This window comes from Notechis scutatus, chromosome 3 (assembly GCF_049901735.1).
Source record: "Notechis scutatus isolate UNSWTSFEM ecotype Mainland chromosome 3, rNotScu1.2, whole genome shotgun sequence".
Taxonomy (NCBI): domain Eukaryota; kingdom Metazoa; phylum Chordata; class Lepidosauria; order Squamata; family Elapidae; genus Notechis; species Notechis scutatus.
This window is the reverse complement of record NC_142011.1, coordinates 111,795,296-111,814,852: the sequence shown is the minus strand read 5'-3', so window position 1 is coordinate 111,814,852 and position 19,557 is coordinate 111,795,296. Positions and strand designations below refer to the sequence as shown.

The window sequence follows — 19,557 nt, the reverse complement described above, 5'->3', positions numbered from 1 at the left end:
CTCTCAGTTACTCACACTCAACCTTTTGAGATCATAAATATACTTAAAATGTTAAGAGAATATTACAGGCACTTTCACAAAACTTTTGCCATAGTGTGCTGTCAATCATAAAGCACCACTATACAGACAATATTAGTGTCATTTCTCCAACACTGAGTAATGTTATCTTTAAATATCCCATAATGCCACACAGTGATCACTATAGTGATGCTTCACCACAAATACTGTAGTGTTGTTGATGGCAATTACACCAGTAATTAGATGATGCCATCAGTCATCCAGAATAATTGGCCCTGCCTGGTCTGCTCCTTGGTATATAATGTATATTGGGAATTTTTCTTCTTTTAACAAAATAATAGTCATGTAGGAATATATAGTTTTAATTAAACATATATTCTTGAAACAATAGCTTAGCTCAAGATTTATGCTACAACCAGTGTAACAATAAGTAAGTGTGATTAGAAAATATGGAATCTACTGATCTGGACACTATCTAGAAAGATGTTCACAATTCCATAGATGTTTAGATTTGTCTTATTGAAATATGCAAAACAAATTCCAGTAACTATTTATACCCATTTTAAATGAAAAGGATTACTTTTTTCCCCAAAGGTGCTTTTTCAAAAGGCAACTGAACTTTCTGGTTTTTCTTTGAAGATGTTTCACTTCTCATCCAAGAATCTTCTTCAGCTCTGACTGGATGGTGGGGAATGGAAAGATTTATACTCCTTGCAGGCAGCTGGTCATTTGCATTCTTTTAGGGCAGGCCTGTCAAACTGATAGCCCACAGACTGGATGCGTCAGTGCATGCCACATCCACCCCAGCTCCGCAAAGGCAAAAAACATCGTGATATGTCATGATACATCATGTGACACGATCAAGTTTGACACCAATGTTTTAGAGTCATTGAAGCCACTTGGAGGTTTATCTGTATTGTCGGGGTCACCTGAGTAGTGAAAATGTGTGTGGCGCCTTCTTGGAATTGTTGAAAGAACTGTGTTGTAGACTGGAGATAGATGATGTTGTATCCCTCCGCCTGTTGATAGAGGGTTGTTTAATTTTGAATAGAGGAACTCTTTGACCTCTTTCAAATCAGTGGTCCTCTCTATCCAAAATGTGAACTTTGCTGTCTTCAAAAGAGTGGCCTTTGACTTTTAAATGCAGATGGACTGCTGAATATTGTTCTCATGGGTTTGTTTTCCTATGTTGTGCCATGCGTTTATGAAGTGGTTGTTTTTCCCCCCAATGTACAAATCTGCACATGGCTCACTGCATTGTACTGCATATACATATTGTCAGTTTGTGTCAGGATGTCTTATTCTTTGGGATGGACAAGCTTTTGCCTTAGTATTTTCAGAATAGAATAGAATGGAATGGGAATAAGAATAGGAATAGAGCTGGAAGGAACCTTGGGGGTTAGAATTTCTAGTCCAGCCCTCTGCTCAAGCATGAGATCTTATACCTTATACATATATTCTTGGTTTTGAAATGTGCATATTGTTTGAATATACCTGATATTACCACCATTCAAATTCTAAACCTCCCTCTTGTTATTACATTTATCTTATTATGTAAAAATGTGTATACAGTTATTACCCTTTGCTCTTATTTCTGTCTCTATTCTAACTTTTATTCATATCACCATTATATTAAAAGATGTTTCCTTTCTGTCTTTCATCTCTGTTTTAACACTTTAATTCATCCTTATTTCATTATTCAATGTTACCATATTCAATTCTAATATCAATCACAATATTATTTAAACAAACAGAATGATTCTGTTCATATTATATAAATTTATCCAGTCTATATGATTCTGCTATTAATACACCTGTTTATATTAAAATATATTATTTCACTATTTCATTATGCTCACTATTTGACTTTATTATTTCACTACTAATCATATTATTATTTAAGCATATTTAATAGTACCATTGTTCAATCTTTAATTTTCCCATTTTTAATAGTTAATTCTTATTCATATGTCCCATATTCCACTCTTCACATCTATCTGTATTAAAATATTCTCCTTCATTATTTCATCATTATTATTTCATTGTTCAATATTTCAATATATATTATTCTAGTATCTACAATACATACAAAATAATTCTATTCACATTCTTTGCTTACATCCAGTCTATATAATTCTAATGTTAATACACATTTGTTAAAATATCTTCTTAAAGAAAAATCTTTTTCTCTTTTTTTTCCTATCCATCATCTCTTGTCCGCATCAATCTTTTAAATCTTAATCTTTTTTTGACTTGCCTCCCATATTCTTCTCTTGGATCTTTGTCTCTATCTACATCCTGACTGTTCAATCTAAATATTTCTCCCATCCCTACCCTCTCCCAGGTCTAACTTTGTAACTATCTGCTCTAACTCATATCTCCATTCCCAAAACATCTTCCTGCTTCTCCAATTCTCTTTTTAGATCTCTTGAAGTGTTTCTCCCCTGGTTAGATTCAGCAATCATTGTTAATGTTATTAGTATCTCCTCCTTTTTATCTTCTTTTCGCTGATTTCCCGGTTCTGCTTTTCCCTCCATTCCTTCTGTTGGGTCCTTCTTTTCCTGAGCATCTTGATCTTTACTCATTATCCCTTGTAAAATATTTTCCAGTTTTTGGTCTACGCCATCTATTAATTCCCTGGTCACCTTATGTTCTTTCTGTATAATATCCTTTATGCTTTGAAACATCAGCTCCATCTCATTTAAATTTCCACTCATTTCCTCTTTGTATTGCATCTTTTTCCCCCAATACATTTTTATTTAATTTCTTTAAATACATCTTTGGATGAACAGTGTGGTTCCAGGTTTTTTACATCTTAAGTCAAACATGATCACAATTACATATTTAGCTTTCTTGTCTAATTTCATATCATTACCTATTACCAATTTTCCATTTTATATTCCCATACATTACTTTTCATCAATCTCTATGTTCTTAAACTTTCTCTATTTTCATTAATCATATATTCTTGTATTCATCATAGTACAAATCTTAGATAGTCTTCGGCTGTCACGGCTTCATGGTAGCCATTTTTGGGCTGCCTCTTCTCCTCATCGTAGCTGAGAGGGAAAGAAAGCCCTGGGTCAGGCAGGAGAGATGTGGCTCTCCGCAACCTCCCAGGTTACCTTACAGAGCAGCTTTGGCTCCTTTCGAAGTTCACCAATGGGGAGAACTTGGCATAGGAGCGCTGATACCACTCCTCGTGTCCGATCACAACACGTCAGCCAGAAGTTCCTGGCTTCTGGCTTCCTTAATGTGTACTGCACAGTCCAGGAAGGCTAGACTACTTTCCTTAACATCTTCCCATGTGAATTTGATGTATCTGTCCATAGAGTTGATATGTTTCCATTTTTTAATTTATTTTGTCAAGCATGCATTTGATAACATATACGTAAGTATAAACATGATTATTAATACATAAAATAGATATGAATAAAAGGGAACATTAAGACAGGGATGGTAGGCACATTGGTGTGCTTATGCACACCCCAATTCCTGTGTTTTGATCTTGGCCCAAGTATCGTCTACATGCCCATACCAGTGAGTGGGTGGAATTCCTGTGAAGGAGTCTTTGGTTTCTATCTCTTTGGTTTCTATCTCTTCCATGTAGAGATTAGTCACAATGGGGGGGGGGTGTTTTTGTCTGTATAAACCTTTATTGTATTAAAATAGGTAGTGCTCAGGCAGAGATCCAGCATGGCACATACGTGGTATGGGCTGAGGTTGGTTCTGTCTACCAAGGTGCTGTCTTGTAACATCATTTCTTCACTACCATGACAGCTTCAGTTGTTGGAATGCAAGTGAAGAGGGAAGTCATATCAGAGGAAACCATGGTCTCATCCGGGTCCAGTTTTAGTTTCCAAATCTTGCAAGGAAAGTCCTGTGAATTGTTATTCAAGCATACGTCGGCACCATAGGACATTGCTGGCATGTCAATGACACACCGGGCAGATGTCCCGGTGTGGCTGGCTGTTTCCCATAGCAAAATGAACAGGAGTGATTGGTGGACATTTTGGACTGTGGGTGGCCCATAGGGAGAAGGGGGAAATAACTATGCCTGCTTTTGCATGGGAAACCGAGAGCTGGTTTCACTTCTTCTATGCCAATGTGGTTTATTCAATAAAGTTTAATACTGTTGGGAAAAAATGTTCCAGAAATTCCTTTTTCTGGATTCACCAACTGGACACATATTTTGAATCAGCATATACACTTAAAGTAGCAGGAATAACATGAAAGTGAACTTTCATTGTGATGTTTTATGGATCAGCAGAATCAAGCACAAAAACCAGTGGCTTAATTTGTCTTCTATCTTAAAAAACAATCTAGTTATATTTGTAGCAAATGAAAGTTTGAAGCAGTCCTTTATGAAAAATTCAAAGGGACTTCTGGTTGATGTTGCAGCGAGAACGGATAGAAAATAGTGGAGCTCCACTGGGCTCCATGTAATGCAGCCAGCAACTGCTTGCTGGGACACCCTACGTAGTTAAGTTGCCCTGGAGGGGCAGTGAAGAAAGGCAAGGCACTTTGTCGATCATGAGGAAACCGCAACTTCGTTGATCCGAAGAAAGCTCTCCCAAACAGCAGCAGGAACAATGGCCATTTTGGTCTGTCACAAGCTGGGACAACTGGGACACTAAGATCTTGTGCTGCAGTGGTGTGTGGACAGAGCAGTGAAACTAGGTGAGATAACTTCCCAACTGTTACCTTAGAGATTTAACCCAAGTAAAAAGCTCCAAAAAGGACCTCCAAATGTTAAGAAAGGGATGATTGGATTTATGGGGAAAAAATCAAAAACTAATAACTAAAGAGGAAGATGAAAGACTTAGAAGTAAAAGAAGTACCTAAAGGATGATTTAAAATATAGAAAGCCTGGAAAAGCTGAATAACATTGTAAAAAGTTATTATTGGGACAAATTGCTTTTCTAAATTCTATTTCTAACCTCCCTGAAAATCAGCTGTTTTTGACTTTTATACATGGTTGAATGCTGGAATTGGGAGCAGAGGAGCCATTTACTGGAGGAAGAAGATTACTGCAATGTGTGAAAGGGAAGCAAAGAATGGAGAGAAAGTAAACAACACCTTGAGGGCTACTTGACCTTGACTTTATCTTAGTAGGCAATTTGGATGCTGGGAATTATTTACTGAGCTTTTTGAAAATCCCTAAGGCAAACTAAACTAAGCACTAAAACTTTATTGGAAATGTGCACTGGAAAGTGGATTTGAAAGATCTGAAGAAACCTGGTGGGCTAAATTGGATTTGGGTTAGATTATCATGTGACAGATTATCCTATGAGGCAAAAGAAGAAAAGCAATAGAAAGAAAAGATAAATAAGACTTTAAAATCTGGACAATTGAGAAGTATAAACTGAAAATTATAAAGACTGTAAAGCACAAACTTATAGCATTTTAAGGACTAGAAATTTAGAAGACTTGGAGGAATAATTCTGGGATTGGCTAAATTTTATTAATAATTGATTTTTTTTAGTTTTTAGATATTGGGATATTGAAATATTAGAGCTATATTAACTTAGTACAAAATGACCCAGCAGAAGACAATAAAGTTTAATGAAGAAATGCTACAATTGGTGACAAAGAATTATAAGGAGTTGATGGGAATATTTAAAGATAAAGATGTGAAAGTAGAAGGCCCTCAACAAATGGGAAAAGATGAATATAACACACAGCAGATAGATGAGAAATTAAGGAATGGTGGAGGAGACAAAGCAATATAAATTACAAGATAAAAATAAGTTACAAGTAGATAAAAACACTGAAAAAACAGTAAATCAATAAATACTAAAAATCAAATAGATAATCCCTCAAGAACTTACAATAGAATAGAGGGGGGCGGGGGGGGGGGAAGGAAGACTTTCCAAAAATAATGAAAGGGTTATGGATGGATATTCAAAAGATGCAGCAGAAGGGGATAGTTTGTGTAAAAATGCTAGAAAGACACATAGGATTCCAAGAGAGAAATATAAAAAAAAATCACCAAAAAATCAATAAATGATGAAATTCTAAAAATACTGATAGATGATGGATAGAGACATAATGATTTGCAATACAGTAATTGTATTAAAAACTAATAGAAATAAGTGGAAAGTTTAAATTGGGAAAATAGTAGCACATATATAAATATATAATAGAATTTATTATAAGCATAAATATATTTGAGATTAGGGGGTGGAAGACTATGACTAGATATATTTAAATGTATTATTATGATTAACAAAGTACAAAAAATATACTAGAACATGGACTTCTGGTTTGTCGGCTTCGCGAACGGCAGGGATTCGCGAAGCTGCGCGATCCCTGCTGCGCTAGCCGCTTTTGGTGCTCCGATCCAGACGGGTACGGAGCTAGGCTGCCCTGCAGGGGCAGCTGAAGGTAGGGGGGATCCGGAGAGGGGTTTGGGGGTGTTGCAGACCCCCTCCCCGGCCGGCAGAACCCCCTTTTCCCAAGATGGTGCAGCGGCGGTCCGTAATGGCCGCCACAAAGAAGCTGGCAGCCGGGTAAGAATGCGCAGGAAGAAGTGGAGAAAGTTTTCGAAAAGAGAAAGTTTTTCTTGGTTCCTAGGACTCTAAGACATATTTAACAAAATTCCTGAAAAGTATGACTTTCTGAATGATACCTTTTAGAAGAGGAAAAAAGCGGCAGTTTGATGGTGCTGAAAGGAAAGCTTACCCTCTTTTCCTACGGAATAAATAAGTGAATATTAAGAAACCTATTTTTTTTTAGGTGAAAACTGGATTTAAGCGATGAGTGGGAAGAGAGAGGACTAAAAAAAAAATATTTGTATGCTAAGACTTTGTTGGAGGAGATGCCTTAAGGATTTGAAGACTAAAATATATTGCAATAAGATTTTAAGAAACAGATTTGGACTTTCTTTTTCTCTGCTTGATACTACCCCAGGAGGAGAAAGTGAGAACCCTGCCTTGGTTTGGACTGATTGCTAACTTTGGGACTGTTTTATTTTTTCTTTGGAATATTCTGGTTGTTGTAAGAAGAAAGAAGGGGAAAAGAAAAGAAAAGATTTATAATGGCTCTTTCTATTGAGGAACTGAGAAAAGATTATGAACAAGCAAAAAAAAAATGGTAAAGCTGGTTTGAAAGAAGCCTTCCTTTTTTTTAGAAATGGCGCTTATTAACTATCAACAAACATTACAACAGATGAAGACAGCAGAAGAAGAAGAAGGAGAGGAAGCCATTTTTAATAAATCTCAGAACTCGACCAAGAAAGAAGGAAGAGGGAAAGGAAGAGAAATAAAGGACTTAAGATTTAAAAAAAACACTTAAGAAAGGGAAAAATAAGGTGCAAAATCAATATAATGATAGTAAACAAAAGGGAAAAGGAATACGACAGAGAAGGGAAGCCAGTAAGGCAGAGGCTAGAAGAAGGGGGGTAGAAAGGTTTGTTGGGAGAAGAAAGAAAGGGAAAAGGTGGAGAAAAGCTACAAAGTTTTGAAATTAAATGGGAAAAAAGGAATCTTTTTTAGGGATAAAGGATAAAAGTATAATTTCTTCAAAGAGATTTTGCAAGGTACATAAGATGATATTGTAGTATTGTATTAGAAATAGAAAACTTAAATGGTTTAAGAGTTGATAAGAGATTAAAATGTTGAAATGTTTAATAATGATTGGTTTTAAAATTTAATAATATGAGGGGAGGTTTAGAATATTGAGTTTTAATTAAAGAGTTTAATAAGATTATGGTATTGATGTTATTATAAAATTTCTATTATAGTATTTGTTTTTAATATTTAGATCTATTGTTTAACTATGTATTTAATTATTCTGGATGTACTATTCAGATAGAATGTACCAAGCAAAATTGGATTGGGTATTGGGTGTTATTTTAAAGGTTAATTTGATTAATTTAGTGGGGAGATAGAAAGGCATCATACTCTGATTAGTGATTTCAGGAGAAATTTCTTTTTTTTTTTAATAAGGAACGAGACAAAGGGACAATAAAGAATGGACAAAAGATACAAATATAATGACTCAAATTAAGATGATTAATTAAGATAGAATTAAGAAGAGTGAAATATGTGGAGAAGTTAATATAGAAGACTTAGAATGGTAAATAAAATAAGTAATGATATGTAAGATGAGCATGAATATAATTGAAGTCCAGGAAGAGAGAGATACCTGGGTCCAAGTTACTTTCCAAAAAGATTTTTTTTATGTTTTGTGTGTTGTGTGTATATGTTTTTTTTTGGGGAGAATTAATAAAACCTTGCAGAAATATAGAATGAGAATAATGGTAACTAAGTCAGAAAGAAATAGATGAAATAATAATAATAAAATTGAATAAGAGTAAAGAGAAATAAAGAGAAATTGGATAAGAGGTTTTTGTATGTTTATATGGAAATGGTTTAAAACAGAATTATAGTTTATCTGACTTGTTAAATTTATAATGGAAAAAGGTTTAAACATGTAATGGATAATGATGATTTGTGTGTTTTGAAAATTAATAAAACTTGTTGTTTTTTAAAAAAATATATACTAGAACATATAGTTTTCAAGGATTATAATTTTTTTTAAAAAACAAGTTTTTATTTTTAAAAACAAGCTTAAACAAACAAAACATAGAACATAAAACCATAATCAAATTACATACATACATATAGTGTGTCGGTTGGTTACATATCTTTTGTGCTTCCTCTCCATAGTCTTCACTTATCATTTATATAAATTCTAATATTATCAATCTAATATATATGTATATATTAATTATCAACTATTTATCACTTATTTGACTAAACTGTTATTTACTCATTTTATACAAGATATTCTATATTTGCTATACATTTATATTATACATTCTTCCAATGGTTATAAATTTTATACATATATTCTATATCATTCTATTACCTTTAAATTTTTCTAACATATTTCATTTCCATATTTTTTTTCTAACCATTGATAAAATAACTCCCATATCTTATAAAATTGTTTATCCTCTTGTTCTCTAATTTCAAATGTCAATTTACTCATTTCAGCACAATCCATAATTAAGGATTATAAATTCAGGGGACTTAGAGATATAATTTCAGGACTGATTAAATTTTATTAACAATTGGTTATATTGGTGCTTACAGAAAATTGAGACATTGAAAATGTGGCGGAACACTGAGTAATATTTATAATATTAAAACATTAGTGACTCAGCAGGGGTTAATAAGTATATAGTAATAAGAAATGTTATTGATGTTTACATATATTTTTGCAGAAAGTAATAAAAAAATCATAAAGAGAGAATAGTATTATTTAAAGATAGTGAGGTGAATATAGAAAACCCCCAAAAAATGGGAAAATAAAGAAATAAGTACAAATTAGGAAAATAGTATAATATATATTGATACATAAAAGAATCTATTATAATTATAATGAGCATATCAAGGTTAGAAGTTGAAAGATAAAAACTCTGTATATGTAATTGTATTATTACTGTTAACATTGTGTGAAAAATATATACTGTCTACAAAAAATATTGGTTGTTAAAGGAAAACCACAAATACAAAAGAAAAAGAAAAAGTCAAAGGACTGGAACAGTAAATGGCCAAATTCCCCTTCCTTTCTGCCTCTTAACTCAAGAAGGAATTCAGAGCAACTGACTAAGACAGAAATATGTGGCATTTCTATTATTTTCTTTGTAAGCATGTGATAGAGCAGACGAGATATAGATACCAGTAATACATATCTGTGCAGATCAAATATCTTCAGTCAACATTACTTAACTTCCAGTCTTACAGCAAACAAAACAATCATCCTTCAAAACTGATGTAGAAGTGCAGACCTGTTAGGCCTCCTTATAATACAGATCAAAAGCCTTTTAAGGCTTTTCCCAACACCTGCTTTCTCAAAATGTGGGAGCAATGTATAATCTTCCCCTACTAATTCATGCCTCTACCCATCTCCTGTTCCTCTCTGCCCTGAATTCTTATGGTAAACTCCTTCAGGCAGAGACAAGCCAACTTATGATTACTTTGTAATGAATACCGTCCACCAATGATGCTAACGAAGATATATTCATAATTAAATCTATTATTAATATGTATTTTATACATGGCATAACACTACACTAATCTACAGATTAGGGAGTTCATTTTGCCCAGGGCTGATCTTTTGTCACTCTTACACCACTGATTAGCCAAAAGCTAATGGGGGGAATGCCCTGTGCCAGAGCTGCTATTAGCATGACTACCCCCTTCCCTGCCAATCCAACTGCTTTAACTGTTGTTTTTTAAGTCCCCTCTCAACAATCCCACCTCTTCACTGATTCCTCCCCTCCCAGTTTGTCAAACACTGACTGACGTTTACAAACCATGCAGAATAGCAAGTGTGGCTCTGGTTTTCCAAGGATAACTGCAATGTGCTGCCAGATTTTCAAGAGGTATTCTGACTGAAAGAAAATCTGCTGTGTGTATATGTGTGTGTGTGTGTGTGTGTGTATGCACCCATGCATATGTACTTATCCAGAGAGCAAGAGTGACAGGTCCACTACATGAATCCACTAAGGCAGTGATGGCTAACCTTTTTGTTTTTGCGTGCTGAAAGTGCACGGATGCATGCGTGTGTGCACATGTGCCTGCACCCATAATGCAATGCACACATGACCCCCCGAGCTCCCCTGCCCCCTACACATGCACACATGACCCCCACACTCCCACGCCCTGCAGATGTGCACATGACCCCCTGCACATGCATGTGACCCCCCGTGCTCTCCCTGCCCCCTGCGCATACGCATGCAACCCCTCATGCTCCCCTGCCCCCTGCTCACACGTCTCCCACAAGCGCCCCGACGCATGCGCAGCAGATACCCAGCAATCAGCTGGCTGGCGGGAGGCACACGCACATGTGCAGTGGAATGGTGCTGGGGCGATGGCTCACATGCCAGCAGAGATGGCTCTGCGTGCCACTTCCAGCACTCATGCCATAGGTTCGCCATCACAGCTCTAAGGCATTCAAATTCAGTGCATTAGATTTTCCACCCATAGGATCTTGTTTACTGACTAATTTACTCTCCTCCCAAATAAAGCCAGATTTGGAGGAATTAATAGGATGGAGAATATTCAGAATTGAATGGTAATACTGCAGATAGCCAATATTTAATTGAAAAGTGCACACATTTGAATGACAGTGGTAGTGAATAGGGTAACCCAATTTCTCTTTGAGATGTTTCAAAGATCTATAAATAAGCTGCAATAGTATTGCCATCACTTACCCGGATGCGTCTCATAGCAGTCACAATCTCTACCCTGCTGTTTGGCCGAGGTACATCTAAGCTGCCAATATACTGGAGGAGGAGAAAGAGTAGAAGGGTTAGAGTTAGAGTATTCTAAACAGGACTGGATGGCTAAAATTTGTTTGGCAAGAAAATATTTATTGCTACTCCTCTTTGTACCCAGGAAATACATATACCAGTTTTCTCCAGACACATGCATTTGTGGGGACAAGAGAACACATGCGGCAAACTTTGCAAGTTGTACAGTTGTACCTGAAATCTGGATACAAGTATATAAGGATAGTTTGTACAGTGAAAGAACTGTGCACAGGTGGCTTGCTTTGGACACTGGTACTTCACCACTGTATCTACATTCTCAATGTATCTGCAGAGACAGGTTGGGTTGGAAGAGGGATACCTATTTATTGAATAAGCTGCAACATGCATTTAGAATAATAGAAAATAGGGCTGGAAAGGACCTTTGAGTTGTTCTAGTCCAACCCCATGCCCAAGGCAGGTGTTCCATACCATTTTAGGCAAATGGTTATCCAATCTTTTCTTGGAAACCTTCAGTGATAAGAGCACCAAAACTCTGGGAGGCAAACTGTTTCCCCGCCAGGAAATTCTTCCTTATTCTTCCTTAAGTTGGATCTCTCTCTGGCTTAGCTTCCACCCTTTGCTTCTTGTCCTACCCTGAGGTACTATGGAGAATAAATTGATACTGTGGAGCCCTACAGGAAGACTGCTATCATGTCTCCCCTTCATTAAACTAAAATATATATAGTTCCTTTAGCTATTCTTCACACAATTTTGTCTCCGGAGTTCTTATCATTTTTAATTGCTTTTTTCTGCATTCTCTAGGTCAGGGGTGTTAAACTCAATTTCATTGAAGGCCGCATCAGGATTATGGTTGGCTTTTGGGGGGCAGGGGGGCGTGGCCAGGGATGGGCGTGGCCAGCTCCCACTGCTGCTGTGCTTGCTCTCCTTGGCCAGGTTGTTCATGGTGTGAGCGGGAGGGCAAAGTGTGTGGGTCGGAAGCCCGCTCCACCTCCTTACGAGGAGACCTGGCTTTGTAACCAAAGCATCCTCAGTGATAGGATGGGTGACCACCAGGAGAGGTCAGGAGAGGTCATGAGGAGGGGACAAGGGGATGGTGAAAAGCAGCAGGATTGCTGGTGGCCAAGTGCTAAGGCAGGATTTACCTCAGACCTTCACTCACTCTCATTATCATCTTCCTTCCTCCCTTCCCTTCCCTTCTTTTTCCTTCCCTCTTCATTCTCCTTTCTTTCTTCTTCCTTCCCCCTTTTCCTTTTTCTTCCTGGCTATCTTGCCCTCTTTCTTTTTATCTTTCCTGTCCCTTCTTGGATGCTCAAATGCAAAAGAGGAAACATCAAATGCCACTTTTGCTAGTAATTTGTGGCCATTTGTAATACTGAGAACAAACTAGGCTCGGTTTATCCCATGCTTGCATTTTTTGGGGGCTTCCACAGACTATAGGGTAATACAGCAAAACTGTCAAAATGATCACTCTGATAGTTGATCAGAGCTCCTCTGTTTTTTATGTGCAACGGCTTTAGTGTTTAAGAACTAGTCAGCTGCTTTTCTATTAATATATAATCCTTAAAAGGGCTCTCCTGTAGGGACCCTGCCATGGTCTAATTCAGACTGGAAATATAGCAAAGGAAAGTATTTTCCCTACTTGCTTCATCCCATTTTCCCCACTGGAAATAGCTGCTTGCAATACATAAGGGGGGGGTGTAATTTCCTAAGAGCTCAATTCAAGAACACCAATGTGCACATGAGATATCTCAGGGTGGTGAAGGCTGGGGTGGGGGGTAGTGATAGAACAGGCCCTCAAGGCCTCCCCATCCACTAAGATACCTCATGCTTCTCCTTCCCTTCCTGCCACAAGGATTCACCTTGCAAACATCTGTCTCCTCTCTGTTTCTATTTCTTTGCCTCTGAGAAAGGGAGAGATTTGGTTTGGAAATGCTTTTCGTGAGGAGAATGGATGGTCCTGGGTGCTATAATATCACACAGATTCAGGCACCCATCCTCTTTTGCAGAGTGTCGGGGTCCCAGAAACTTTCATTCTTGGTGCAAAAAGTGTTTGCCTGTCTCCTGCTCCTCCACCCCCCCAAAATACTTTCCACTTAACTACTTAATGAGACCTTGTCCCATGGAGCTGGCAGTGGCATGGGCCACAGGAGCCACCTGAGCAGCAAGGCAGTGGGGGGCAGGGCGGCCAAGAGGATTATTAAGTGCTGGAACAAGACTAATATGGCTCCCCTCAACTACATATTACGTAAGTTAACACGACCACAAGGGTCTCCCTTTCCCCTCCCCCTCATCCTATGATAGGCTCACTAAAAAAAGGGGGGGCTGCCAGGGCAGCGAAGCAGATAGGGATGCGGGGTGGGGGGGGGGAGAGGACAAAGTACAGAGAAGCAACGTTGGAGTCTGCACAGCCCACAAGTAGATTTTTTTTCCAAGGGGGAGAAGAATGATTCACTCTAGTCTATACAAATGAAAGAAAAATGATGCTTCCCTCGCCCGTCACCCTCTCCTCCGGTTTATCCTCCTGTGTTTTAAAGCCACCTCTTGCCAGTTACCCTTTGGTATGGCTGACGCGCGCAAATCCTCCCGACTAAGCTAACAGTGGCGCCTCCTTACTTTTGGCGTGAAGGATTTCAACAGGATGAGAAGTGGAAGTTCCTTAAGAATTGAGAAGAACGGGAGAATGAGAGAGGAGGAGGTGGAGGCGATCATTGCTGCCGCTGCTGCATGAGGACATGCCTTCCTTCCTTACCGTTTGCCCTCTGATGAATTGATTTGATCCAGCTTTAGAGTGTTTTGCTCACAGCCTGTGAGCCACCACCCCCACCCCCACTCCCGCCTGGGCATGTAATTGACACACCGTCCCACTGTTTTTCTTTTTTAAAATTTGGTTTTGTAAAAATAAAAAAAATCCCCTTCATGGGGCCCCCTTTGAGCTCCATGGGCCCCGGAACAATGTACCAGCTGAAACCCCCCATGCCCCACACTGGCTTACCTGAGCACCCCACCAGACAGGCACTGAAGTGCCACAATTGCCGCTGCAGAGACAAAGAGAGAAGGGGGGGCTCTCCAAGCTCTCTCTGTTTGTGTATGTGTATGGGAGAGAGAATGATCTTCAGCCAAGCTTCTGGTAGCAGCGCGGGCGGCAGGAGCCACCTGAGCAGTGAGGCAGTGAGGGATGAAGTAAGAAGCAAGGCTGTCCCCACACCCCACACCAGCTTATCTGAGTGGTCTGCCACACAAGCACTGAAGTGCCACAACTGCCGCTGCAGAGAGGAGGGGGACTCTCCAAACTCTCTCTCTGTGTATGGGAGAGAGAGCGTGCAATCCCTGCTTTAGTTGGAGCATTTAAGTGGCAGCAGTGGGGGAAGGGGGCAGGAGCTATTTTTCTCCTTGTCCTCCCCATTGAAGCGGCGCAGCCACCTAATGATTGCCCCCTCCCCAACCAGCCAGCCACCCCTGCCTGCCCTGCTCCCTGCCTGGCCAGCCAGCGCAAAGCCTCGCTGTTCTTCTCCTCCTCCTCCCCGCCCAAGGGTAGCAGGCTCTGCATTCCTGTCCCAGCTGGATGCAGGTGTGAAGGGTCTGGCCCTGCAGTGCTTCCTCGCTCAGTTGAAGGCTTCATTCAGCCTTCAAACAGTAAGGCCGTGTTAGATTTTGCAGCACAAATTCAACTCCAGAAAGCACACACAGATGACTGATTCAGCAGGATTCAATAACTTCTTTATATACATAATACCATGAAGTACAGTTTACAATACCATTAGTAGTTTCTTCCAACATGGTAAAGGTTACAAGCAAAACCACAAGTAGCAGCTTCAAGCAGAGATCATTTTCTGTTTCACTTTAGAGCTGAGAGTACAGAGCTAAGCCATGCCCAGATTCCTTTCACTCTCAGCCCCCAATTCAGCTCCCATTGGCTGACCTTGCTAACCATGTCTCTGCCAGTTCATGAATATTCTGACAGGCCAGCCAGGGAATTGGAATCGGCTGGGTTCAGGAACAAATGCCGTCCGTGGCCCTGGTGTGCTGCTCGCTTACCTGGCTGGTTGAGGAGGGGGCAATCATTAGGTAGCTGCTTCTGCCTCAGTGGGGAGAACAAGGAGAAAAACAGCTCCTACCCCACTGCCGCTGCTTAAATGCTCCAACTAAAGCAGGGATTGCACACTCCCTCTCCCATACACACACACAAACAAAGGGAGTTTGGAGAGGTCCCCTCCTCTATCCCTCTCTCTTCAGCTGCAGTTGAGGCAGTTCAGTGCATGGCTGGCGGGGCACTCAGGTAAGCCAGCAGCTTCGCATCCCGCTGCCTTGCTTCATACTCCACCCCCCACTGCCTCTCACTGTGGCCGTTGCACCAGTGCATTGCTCAGCCTCCTACTAGATTATGGAGGCGAGCAAGGAGAAGAAGTGGCAAAGAATGAAATGATGCAAAAGGGGGTAGAGGATGAAGCAAGTCAGGGGGTGCAGAGCTGCCCTGACCCACCTTACCTGAGGGTCCTTCAGCCGGGCCAGCCAGGCCAAACCCTCACACGCACACCGCCACCCAGGGCAGCCATATCCCTTCACTAACAGTTCCAGCTCCTTTTGCTGCCACCACCTGCAGAGCAACTAAAAGTAGCCTGTGGGGCTACGGTAAAAAAAAATAGTTCAGACCTTCCAAGTTCTCACAAAAAAAAAAAAGATATTGCGAGATTGGAAGGTCTGAACTAATTGTTTTAATGGTAGTCACACAAAATACTTTAGTTTCTCTGCATGTAGCGATGGAGAACTAGGCCTGTGTGTGCACACGCACCCAGGATGGTGTGCGCCGAACCCTTACAGTTTCCAGGATGGCCACACGGGCCGGATTTGGCCTTGAGTTTGACACCCCTGCTCTAGGTTCTCAGCATATTTTTTTAATTTTGTGATATCCAAAACTGGAGGTAATATTCCAAATATGGACTCATTCGTGCAGTATGGAGCAGTGCTACCACTTCTTTAATTTTTATACAATTCCTCAAATTGATTCAGCCTCAAATTGCATTGACTTTTTTGGGGAAGTTCAGCATATTACTAACTCATATACTTAAGTGGTGGTATACTAGAACAGGGGTCACCAAACTTTTGGACCTCACGGACCACCAAACTCATAATTTTAAATCCCAGGGAACACTAACCAGTTCTGTGGGCATGGCCTAATTTGTGGGTGTGGCTTGGTGGTCATGTGACTGGCTGGGCATGGCTTTTATGTAAATATTATATTTATATAAATATTGATTTTTTTTATAAAAAAGAGCAACTTTTACCCAAAATCAGGCAAAGCAGGAAGGCAGATTGAGTTGCTCACAGAATCATTCAGTGATCTATCTGCCATTGGCTAGCTCAGTCTCTCAAATTTGCTTGCCGTGAGTCTGCACTGAATAATAGAACCTTCAGTTCTAAGAGAGGTTCGGCTGTGCTTAAAAGCAGAGCTGAAGATCTAAAGACAAGCTAGAAAGCAACAAATCCAATCATTTCCTGCTTCCTAGCTAATCTAAATCTCCCAGCACAGCAGAACAGATGATGGTCAGAAAAAGGGAAAATAGCAATTTAGCAGGCAAGTTTGCCGGTAAGGAGTGGGTGGGGAGGATTTCCGCGGGCCATGTGGGCAGCGCAGCCTTGTGTTTCTGCGCAGCCTGGATTAATTGCTTTGGAAGCGTGCTCTGGGGGTGAGATTTCTCTGTGGCCCACCAAAATTTTCTCATGGTCCACCGGTTGGCAACCACTGTACTAGAACACCTAGATCCCTGTCATAGGCACTACTGTTGAGTCAGGTACCACCTATTCTAAACCTGTGCATTTTGTCTCAACTGTCCAACTAGCAAATCCAAGAACAGTAGGCACTCTCAGGCATTTTAAAATCCCAAAAGTAAAACTTTATTGAATACAGCATTTCAGCATTGAAGAATTAAAACCAGCTCTGAGATTTTCCTGTGCAATGCTACATGTAGTAATTAAACATTGGTTTCCCTTCTTCTCACCCATTGTGATCATGCAGTCCAATTATGAATCAGTCTTTTGTTTTGAGAACAGTTCATTTCTTTGCTGGACACCTGCAGTACTGACCTTGGTGGGTTCTTGGCTCACACAGTCTATTCTTGGATCGTCTGCATTCTTTCTCACCCTTCCCTCCCCCTAGTTTGTTGGGAAGTTGAATAGCAGTTAATTGTTCAAATGGTTGAGAAGTGGTTCACATTTGGCATTTGGTTTTTCCTATCTAAATGCAGGCCTTACTTTTCTCATCACTGAATTGCATCTTCTTGGATTGGGCTCAAGGATCAAATCCATCAACATCCTTCTGAATCTTGAGTCTACCTTCTTAAGTGTTAGGAATTCCACCAGGCTTTTAAAAATTTTAAATATGCTGTAGCATGCGGAAATTTATGCTACCTGTTTAATATGCCATAAAACTCTTATTTTACAGCTTATAGGTAATTGCATCCTGAATACAGCATTTATATTGTAATGTTAGCATGACTAAATCTGAAGCATGAATCTGAAAATTAATGACTCAAAGACCATTGTAAATTGTTTTGGATAAGAAAAATGAACAATTAAAAGTTTGGTAAAAATATAAAACAGTAAAGCAAATAGATAAACATGGGGAAACATATCAAAATATTTTAAATAGCAGAAATGCTAGTAAAAAGTACTGTAAGTTATAACATACAGTCTACTGTGACGAACAAATGTTTGTTGTAATAAGCGAAAATCACTGTAGTGTATAACAGCTTGCTTCAGCTCTTTGTTATGGAACGGCAAGTTGGATTTCTCAGAAAAAACATGAGAGGGCAGGGCTTGAGCAGCAGCGGAAAGACGCTTTTCTCGGAGCTCTGAGGGAAACGCTGATACCCCCACAGCTGGATGGTCCCAGTGGACCCGGACCGTCCTGGAGAGATGGTAAGTGAAAGGAGCACACCCTGTTGATCCCAGGGACATCACAAAGTCCCTGGTTGATCCAGGAAAGCTCCTACAGTCCGGCAGTGGTGGGAAGTGGCCATTAATCTTGAACCGCTAAGAAGCTGTGCAAGCCTCGGAACAGAAGAACAGAAAAAAGACAGGAGTACACCAAGTGAAAGATTTATTAAAGAAAGAAAGAAGACAGGAAAGATAAGGGCAGTGGCGAACGGCTGGGTGATGTCAACTTTATTTGGACTTTTTATTTTTTAAAAAAAGAAAAGGAAAATTTTGTTTGCTTCTTTGCTTTGAATAACTGGACTGGATTGAACGTAAAAATTAAGAAGAAATTGAACTTTTTTTGTTTCTTAGTTTAAAATCTCTCAAGTATTTTGTTCTTTTGACTTATTTACTTTCACTGTTTAGAACGCAGAGATACACTGTAACTAAGATAAAAGTGTAAGGAAAGCTAAGCAATCTGTCATCTAGAGGTCACAAGGATATTTTTTTTAAAGAATAGACTTTAAAGATTAAGCTATTTTGACTACAGAGAAGTGGAGAAAGATAATGAGTCAGCACTGAAAACAGGTGTTGCTTTTATATAGCTGGTATACAATTGGAAAGCTGAATAAGAAAAAGAAAAAGAAAGAAAAGAGAAGAGAAGAGGAACTTAAAATATGAGCAGAAATGGCAACGGAAATGGAGAAGGAACAAAGGGAGGAAAGGAGACAGGAGGAGGGAGCAGTAGGTGGCCAAATGATAATTAAAGAACAAAGAGAACAAAGATCAACAAAAGCAATAAATCCTACCTATAAAGTATAAACAATGGAAGAGGAAAAGAAACTGATTTCTATAAACGTAAATGGACTAAATTCGGCTATTAAAAGGAAAAAGATATTTCATAAACTAGGAAAATTAAACATGGATATAATCTCCCTAACAAGAAGTACATATTAAAAGACAACATGTACATTTGTTAAATTGCCCTAGAATTGGGAATATATTTACACCATTGGCACAACAAAAGAAAAGAGGAGTTGTTTTATAGAATAGATATGATTTGGATGTCAACAGATTTAATATCTAATATTCAGGAAGCAAATATTTACACAAACATTTGGGCTGATCACAACCCAATAAGGACTAAATGGAAGGGACAGAAGAAAAGATTAAGATGGTCTTTGAATAATTTGATTTTGAAAGAAAAAGAATTTATTAATAACCTGGAAAAAGAATTGGTTTACTTCCTTAAAGAAAATAAATCAGGAGAAACCTCATTACAAAAGGTATGGGATACCATGAAACCATATAGTAGAGGTGTGATTATAACCTATACAAGA

At 39.2% G+C, this 19,557-nt stretch overlaps 1 protein-coding gene across 3 annotated transcripts in view; it reads right to left on the bottom strand.

Moving 5' to 3' along the window:
• LOC113421456 (carboxyl-terminal PDZ ligand of neuronal nitric oxide synthase protein) overlaps window positions 1–11,351 on the bottom strand; it is an 85,705-nt gene extending 74,354 nt beyond the window's left edge. For 2 of the 3 annotated variants that reach the window (XM_087962465.1, XM_087962464.1), the window contains exon 1: window positions 11,246–11,351. In XM_087962465.1, coding sequence (XP_087818591.1) covers window positions 11,246–11,260 — 15 coding nt within the window. In that variant the 5' untranslated portion in view covers window positions 11,261–11,351. The remainder of the gene's footprint in view (window positions 1–11,245) is intronic. The other variant, XM_087962466.1, reaches the window with a different exon arrangement.
• Between the last annotated feature and the right edge of the window lie 8,206 nt (window positions 11,352–19,557).